This window comes from Rhinoderma darwinii, chromosome 13 (genome assembly GCF_050947455.1).
Source record: "Rhinoderma darwinii isolate aRhiDar2 chromosome 13, aRhiDar2.hap1, whole genome shotgun sequence".
NCBI lineage: Eukaryota > Metazoa > Chordata > Amphibia > Anura > Rhinodermatidae > Rhinoderma > Rhinoderma darwinii.
Genome location: NC_134699.1, coordinates 32,169,350 through 32,177,918, shown reverse-complemented (window position 1 = coordinate 32,177,918; position 8,569 = coordinate 32,169,350). Strand labels below are relative to the sequence as shown.

The window sequence follows — 8,569 nt, the reverse complement described above, 5'->3', positions numbered from 1 at the left end:
GCCGACGCAATTGAGCCGCATTTTCGGACGTAATTCGGGGCTAAAACGCCCAAATTACGTCCATAAATAGTGTGTGTGAACCCAGCCTAACTTGAAAAACGGCTCCAAAAACAGCTCAAGAAGTGACATGCACTTCTGTTTTACGGGGCGTTTTTTTACGCGTCGTTTTTACAAACGATAAGGGTATGTTCACACGGCAGCGTCCGTAACGGCTGAAATTACGGGGCTGTTTTCAGGAGAAAACAGCACAGTAATTTCAGCCGTAATGGCATGTTGAGGCGCTATTTCGCTGCGTCCTTTACGGACGTAAATGGAGTTGTTTTTCCATGGAGTCAGTGGAAAACAGCTCCATTTACGTCTGAAGAATTGACAGGCACATCTTTGACGCAGGGGTCTTTTTTACGCCCCGCCTTTTGACAGCGGGGCGTAAAAAAAATGACTGTGTGCACAGAACATCGTAAGACCCATTCTAATGAATGGGCAAATGTTTGCCAACGCTATCGAGGCGCATTTTCGGACGTAAATCGAGGTGTAAAACGCCCGAATTACGTCCGTAAATAAGCTGTGTGAACATACCCTCAAAAACACCCCTGTGGGAACGAAATGCCGTTTTTCCCATTGAAATCAATGGGCAATATTTGGAGGCGTTCAGCCCCCGTATTTTCAGCCGTTTTTCGGCCCGAAAAACGGTTGAAAATAGGCCGTGTGAACATGCCCTCACAAACAGCGTAAAATGCATCAGTCCTGAGTAGTGGCTGATCTGCTATCCTCACTCAGCTGCTTTGGTCTTGTTACGTGAGCACTTGTACATCCAATCACATGTCCCGCAGCTCTAACCAATAGCAGAGCGGCTCTTACTTGCTATCCGGAAGAGGGCAGTTTGGTGGCGTCACGTGATCGGGTTCTCTGGCAGATGATAACTTGAGTGTTATGAGAGGTGCAGGTAAGATGAGCGGTTAGGCTGCAGTCTGTATTGGGGCATAGCAGAAATGCTGCGATATTTATACTCCTTAGGATGAAAAGGGATGCTGAGCATTGTAACGAATAGTGTGTGGGAGGACGCCATTCCTGCAGGTCTGTGATATGGGGTGAACAACACTTCCACTACTGTATCCAGCCCAGCCCCCCCCCCCCCCTCCGACTTTTGCCATAAGACCGACAGTCCTATATTTTTTTTCAGTTTAGACAAAAACGAGAGACCACTTAGCTCAATGGCAGTCTCCCTGCTGTCTCTATTTTGGCAAATCACAGTACACGCATAACATCCTTAAAGGAACACTGAACCTAATCTATTGTTCTCTGTTATCAGGCTGGGTTGTTTCTGACTGTAGTGTGTTCAATTAGCTAAGGCTCTGTTCACATCTGTGTCGGAAGCTCTGTTAGGGGCCTCCGTCTCAGTCCTGGTGAAAAAAAGGGAGAAGAAATAGTGCAGCATGCAACACTATTTTTTTTTTTTCGTTCTGTTTCTATAACTGAATAGAAAAAGTGGAAAACTTAGCGCAGATGTGAACAGATCCTAAGTTCACATCTGCATTGTAAGCTCCGGTAGAAGGCTCGCTCACAAATTCGCAAAATACTATCGACCTTGGGAGCCAGCCAGACCATTCCAGGCACAATTATAACGTTTTAGTGGTCCGTTAAGAAGAGCTGAGAATGTGTGATTAGTCCAGCCCGGATGTAAATATCTGTGAATATCTCCTCACAAGTTGCACTATTCTAAGCGTCAGACTTGGTTTAGGGGGCAGTAAAGTTAATCTCTCATAAAATAATTTGTCAGATTAAACCACTCCCATGTGAGACATTTATGGCATAATGACAATATATGTCATAAATGTCTGATAAGTGCGGGTTAGGGCTCGTTCAGACGAGCGTAAAACTCGTCTGTGTGCTGTGCACAGAAATCTTACACCGCACATGGACCCATTAATTTCAATGGGGCCGCCCAGACATGCAGGAGTTTTCCGGCAGCGAGAGTCCGCTGCATGAAACTCTCCGCGTGTCCTTAATTGGGGCGTTTTCATGCACCTAGCCGCCCATTGAAGTCAATGGGTGCGTGAAAACCATGGACTGCAAGCGGATGCACATCCGTCTGCTGTGTGGGATTTGCGCATCAATTCCTTTAAAAAAAAATGTGCTTTGCGAGTGCGAGACAAACACATGCCACTCGCAAAGCACAGATGCAATAACGCAACGTGCGCAGACCAGATTTATGAGCGGTTTTTACTTAATGTAGCCTCTCACGTCTGAGACTCCCACCTTTAGGTATAATAGGGGTCACCTGCTCCCTCTTTCATCATTACAGAGGGGAGATGGCGCATATATATTTCTCCATTGTAGCCTATGGGCATTCTGAAATCAGCCAAGCGTTTCGCAACTCCCAATAATTACAACGTATGCACTGACACCTCTCCGTGCCAGCCACACACACCGCTTCTCCATAGGATACTAGCCACACCACCACTGTGCCCGCAATACAGTGGCCCAATAACTGGCAGCCACACCATTATCGCTTACTGTCACCTTCCTCCGCACAGTACTCCACTAATCTCTCTGTAATGGAAAATACCTGTAAGCAGCCACCAGGGGGCTGCACAGAATTGCATTGCGGGCCGCAGGTTGTGCTCCCCTCGTCTAGAGGGAAGGAGGCGGGAGTCTAAGGCCCTGTTCACACTGAGTTTTTTGCAGGAGGAAAATTCCTCCTGTAAAAACTGACCCTGGAGGTTTTCATGTTTGATGTGGTTTTTGACGTGGTTTTTGAGGCGGTTTTCCAGGCGGTTTTTCAGGCTGTTTTTGCCGAGGTTTTCACACGCATGAGGCTGGGTTCACACAACCATGTTACGTCCATAATGTACGGAACGTATTTCGGCCGGAAGACCCGGACCGAAGACAGTGCAGGGAGCCGGGCTCCTAGCATCATAGTGATGTACGACACTAGGAGTCCCTGCCTCTGCGTGGAACTACTGTCCCGTACTGTAATCATGATTACAGTACAGGACAGTTGTCCTGCAGCGAGGCAGGGACTCCTAGCGTCGTACATCACTATGATGCTAGGAGCCCGGCTCCCTGCACTGTCTTCGGTCCGGGTCTTCCGGCTGAAATACGTTCCGTACATTACAGACGTAACATGGTCGTGTGAACCCAGCCTGACAGCCTTCTGTCAACGGATCTGTCACCATTGAAATGAATGGTGATGCAAACGGAACTTACTTCACACTTGCCTTTCCGTTGAGGGGTTCCCCTGACTGAAAGCACCGACGGAACCCCTGAGCAGAAACCACGCTGATGTGAACAGGCCCACATTAAAAAAAACATTGTTTTCTGTTTGCATCATCATTGACTTCAATGCTGATGGATCCGTTGCTAATGGGATTCCCTACACTGCGGTATTGGTTCCGTCGAAACGACAGAACCCTTTGCACAACGGGGACAAACAGAAACAATTAGCAACGGATCTGTCACCACTTCACACTTGCCTTTCCGTTGAGGGGTTCCCCTGACTGAAAGCACCGACGGAACCCCTCAGCGGAAACCACGCTGATGTGAACAGGCCCACATTAAAAAAAAAAAAGTATACTTACTTCTTGAATCAATTTCCCAACATCAATGTCCATTCGGTGGTACACCTCTGCTGTCGTCATTTCTGTTCCTGAAATGTTAAAAAAAAATAAAAAAGAGATGACATACATGAACAACTGCATAACAAAATTAAAAAATTAAAAATAAAAAAATTGAAAAAAAAATCTAAAAAAAAAAATCAGAAAAAAAAATTTAAAAAAAAATTCTAAAAAAAAAAATGCACAGCTCCATACATGTATAGCATGTATGGAACATAGGAGCAAGTGCACTTACTTGTATTTGGATGCAGGACTTCGGTTTTCTGTATCCCTGAGTTCTGTCCACGATGTTTTTCAGCCTCCACGAGCAGACAGGAAATGACAGCCCCTTTCTGGGCTGGACTAGCAGCAGGAGACTGCAAGAAACTCCTCCAAAACTCTCGGCAATATACTCGTCAGAAAACACCTCACTAGTTCGAGGTGTTTTTTGACGTGTCCCCATTGCTTTCAATGCGGTTTTGAACGCGGAAACCGCATCAAGAAGGGTCATGTCCCTTCTTTTTGCCGCGAGGCGTTTTTTTTACTCGCGGTAAAAAAACGCCTCCGTCTCCCATTGAAATCAATGGGAGTCATTTTGGGTCGTTTTTGGCGCGTTTTCCGACGCGTTTTCCGCGTCAAAAAACGTGTCAAAAAACTCCGTGTGAACAGGGCCTAAAAGACATAGCGATGTCCGTCGCCATAACTAAAAGCACAGTCCTATTTAGGAAACGTTGTCAGGGCTGAATAAAGCTACATAGCCCCGACAAATCTATGGTTACTGTCCCACCAGACAGTTGCTTCAATAATTATACAGCGTATTTTACCAATAGAACGATTATTCTGGTAAAAATCCCTTTAGTCATCCTGTAGACCTTTTCTATATTAGGAAATTTCCTTCATATTCACCCTTTGCACCTCACGTGGCAACTTTGGCACTGGCATGGTTCTGGGCAATGATGCATCTCACAGACTTTCATTGAGTCGCACAATTTGAGCAATCCAATGCAGCAATAGTGCATTGTCTTACACCCCCGAGGTTTGGCTGCATACTCCAGCAGCATTTTGATTTAGGTATTGTAATTTTCACCATCATTTAGCAGCCAAACTATTGTGTGTAAGTCATTCTTTGTCTTCAGTAATTCTTTTATTGCAGTTACTCCAAGTAAGCTTGCACATGATATGGCACAAGGATTTGGAGTAATGGCAGACGATGAAGCCATTGACTACTCTGTACATGAGGCCTGGAATGAAGCCACCAATGTCTATTTGATAGTGATCCTCGTGAGCTTTGGCCTTTTCATGTATGCTAGAAAGTGAGTTTCTTTTACCAGTTTTCAGAAACAACATTGTTCTTTTATTCATAAAGATGCCGTCAAAATAGTTTTTTTTAGGTTTATGGCAATCCTTTAAAGGGGGCTTAGCGTGCATGTTTATTTAGTAGGAACAGGGAGACGAGCCGCTACTAGACACTTCAGGCAGCTCCTTATCTCCCTACGCAGCAAAAGATCATTCAACAGCAGATGTCAGGAGGCACCCATACACTCTAGATCGGAATCCCCCATTTATCTTATATGTATGGTCAGGATAAGGCACACGCACATGATGGTGAGATCCCCTCTATCGTTATTTACAAAAATATTACCAGATCCCAACGCAGAAGAGGGAAATTACCACAACCGTTTCAGCATAGTGACCATCACCGATGTTATTTTGTGACTTGTCTCAAGGCATCTCGTCTGGCCATTGACGTAATGATTATTGGTAATAATCCAAATTAATTTACAATAGATGCCAATGATTATTTTGTATTAAATAGAGTTGCAAATTTGCCCCATTGGTCGGAACAGGTATTGTTCATACTTCCAAATTGTTCAGTCATTATTAGTTTACTTTACTATGGTCCAAGAAAAATACATGTGGGGCAATGTAAAGGCTCGGCACTTCCCATGCTGCAAAAAAATAGTTCATATAGAGTTGGAATTATCTTGTGTTATGCCCCTTTTTCCGACAAGCTCTCTGATAGGAAAAAAAATCTAAAAGCTTAAAGGGGTTTTCCCATAATCATTTCTATGGGGCTGCCGAAGATACCGCTCGGCAGCCACATAGAAATTAATGGAGCGGTGGTCGAGCATGCGCAGTACGACTCCTTTCCTATGAGGCTCACAGGAACGGCAAGGTAAGCCCATTTTAGTGATTGGTAGGTGTCCAGTGGTTGGACTCTCACCAATGCTGTGGATAGATGACAAATAATTATGAAAAAAAAAAAAAATGAATTTTTCCCACTTCCAGGGAAGCCCTACTAATATTCCTACCTCAAGCTTGTAATAAGGTGGATAAAGCATCCTATAAATCTTAATTCAGGTCAAGATGTGTTGACTGCTTTGCCTGTGCCTTGCCGAGCATCTATGAGCCAGTTGAAATAAGTTTGTATTCCCTACTGTAAAATGTATCGTTTCTGAACTATGATTCTCCAGAAGAAAATAAAAAGAGCTGCGTTGTATGTATTGGTATGGATAAGGCTGCTGGGGCCTGTGAGTAACACTCTAAGATGTTTTTCTTACAGGAATAAAAGAAAGATCATGAGAATTTTTACTGTGCCACCAACAGTGGAACCTGCATCACAGCCTAATTTCTACGATGACATAAAGAAGATTCGCCTCCGTCAGCAGTTGGAAATGTATTACATCGGTAAACTTCTTGACATTTTTCATGGCCACTCATAATACTTTTCTTAAATGTTTTTAATTTTAACACTGTTTTAGAGGGGATTAAATTTATCACTGCTCCCCCCCCCCCCCCCCCACCCACCTAATAATCTGTATACTGATTTGATTGGTAAAAAATATGAAGTAAAATTTTAATATGTATTTTTGGTTTCAGCACGGAAACATGATCAACATAGTCAGAGTGATAGCGTTCAACTTACTGTGGAGTGATACATGAAGCAGGACACTACGTGGAGTGGATGAAATGGTGATTTACGAACTACAGAGACCAATACCTATTTCCACCTTAAAGAGTAAATGTTCTTTTAAAATGTCATAAAGACATATTAGAAGTTTTGATCGGTGGGGGTTCTGGGTGCTGAGACTTCAACTGTCGCAGAAACGAAGGAGCAGAAGCTCTGAGCTGAGCGCCCTGCACCTTTGGCTGTGATCGGTGCTCCTTGTTAGGGTATGTTCACACGGCTTAGCAAAATACGTCTGAAAATACGGAGCGGTTTTAAAGCAAAAACAGCTCCTGATTTTCAGACGTTTTTGTAGCAACTCGCGTTTTTCGCGGCGTATTTTATGGACGTTTTTGGAGCTGTTTTTCAATAAAAGACGGCTCCAAAAAATTACCTGCACCTCCTTTTTTACGCACTGTATTTTGAAAACGACGCGTAAAATTACGCCTTGTGGGAACAGAACACTGTAAATCCCATTGCAAGCAGTGGGCAGATGTTTGGAGGCGTAATGGTGCCGGTTTTTCAGGCGTAAACGGCACAATTTATGTCTGAAAACACATCGTGTGAACATGCTTAGTCTGAAGAGTAGCTGACATAGAACGTCGCTTCTGCACCTTCATTTCAGCCATGGTTGATCCCCCTCTGATCATAACATCTGATATGTTTCTATAACATATCAAAAGAACAATTACTACATAAATTCAGTTGACCATTTAATGCCAGAAATTACTATTGTGTGTGTTCCTGAATTTGTACAGCAATCTCGTACTATAATGGACAAATAAATTTTTGGGGCACATAGAGAAGAATGGTTTCACCAAACAGAGACCGTTCAAGAATATAATTTTTTTTATTATTATTATTGTACAAATGACCACAACATGATACTGCATTTTGAGTTTAAAATAAATTTGACGCATTCAAGCCATTTTAGAAACCACGTAAAGTAGGAGATTAAAAATGACGCCACATTTTAGATGTAGATCAGATTAAACAGTAAATGCAGTTTGATATGAATTTTCTCATGTAAAAAGTCTTCATCCAACTTTACTGGTAAGTAGATGGGTCCGCTGAATGACATTGCTCAACACACATAAATGTAAGGTCTTTTTAATGGGGAAATAGCAGATTGTTAGAGAATAATTCATTCCAGATTCCAAATCTCACAAACCTCGAGACATGAACAAAACCAATGAAAACTAAACTAATAAGGAACTGATAGCAAATTTGAAGGAGGTTAGGAATCCACAAGAGACCATCCTATTTTAGATGAGAAGGGGACATAAGTGATGTTTTTATCTGTAGCATTGTATAGTTGTTTTGTGTTCTTTGTACTAATAAAGCTAAATAATAGCAAAAACGTAAGCGGTGACTATCTAGAGTTCTGTTTTCTATACAAAGTAGAAAAAACAATGATATTTGGGCACAACTCATCACAATTCAAGAGCACAACCAGTTCCTTTGTCTCAAATACTTTATTCAGATCTCACATGTATAATGCAAAGCAGAATACCTTCAGAGATAACGTTCTACTCTTGGATTCTAATGTGGGTCTTGACTTTACATCCACATTTTTTACTTTGGTGTCCAAAATGCCTGGAAAGTCTTCTCGATCCTGCGGGAGATTATTGGTGACGGCTGCACCCCATTCATCACTCTTCATGTGTACATAGTTTGTTGCGTCCATCACACAACCATTTTAGGTGAGCGAGCCATAGACCACCCTCATTTTTGTTTTCCCCTGTATCTGCCTTCTGACCTAGCACCTGTTTGCCTAATATCCAATCCTATATTTACCCAGCGCTTTACACACAAACACAATGAACACTTCCGGGTTTCGAGGATGCTTGTTGAAACGGGGCCCAATGTGACAATGGAGAGTCACTCTGGGCCCCCTTTAGACTTCTCTTCTGAATGCTATCAGCTATGTGTCATTACAGTAGGTAGCAGCCAGATGTGCTGTATATTATATAAACCCATTTACACTATACAGCATATAGATTTTAAGGTCTGCTGTGTTCTCTTTTTG

General features: G+C 42.9%; 1 protein-coding gene across 1 annotated transcript; it reads left to right on the top strand.

The window, feature by feature from the left end:
• Positions 1-840: 840 nt before the first annotated feature.
• SMIM19 (small integral membrane protein 19) lies at positions 841-7,905 on the top strand. Its single transcript, XM_075845088.1, has 4 exons — positions 841-943; positions 4,747-4,906; positions 6,157-6,281; positions 6,474-7,905. The coding sequence occupies exons 1-4, from the start codon at positions 931-933 to the stop codon at positions 6,527-6,529; spliced, it is 354 nt and encodes a 117-aa protein (XP_075701203.1). The 5' UTR covers positions 841-930; the 3' UTR covers positions 6,530-7,905.
• The last annotated feature ends 664 nt before the right edge of the window (positions 7,906-8,569 follow it).

Bases quoted from the DNA above. Each gene is read 5' to 3' on its own strand.
- SMIM19 (XM_075845088.1), top strand. The intron at 4,907-6,156 runs GTGAGTTTCTTT...TTTTTCTTACAG, and splicing joins CTTTTCATGTATGCTAGAAA to GAATAAAAGAAAGATCATGA. The intron at 6,282-6,473 runs GTAAACTTCTTG...TTTTGGTTTCAG, and splicing joins GTTGGAAATGTATTACATCG to CACGGAAACATGATCAACAT.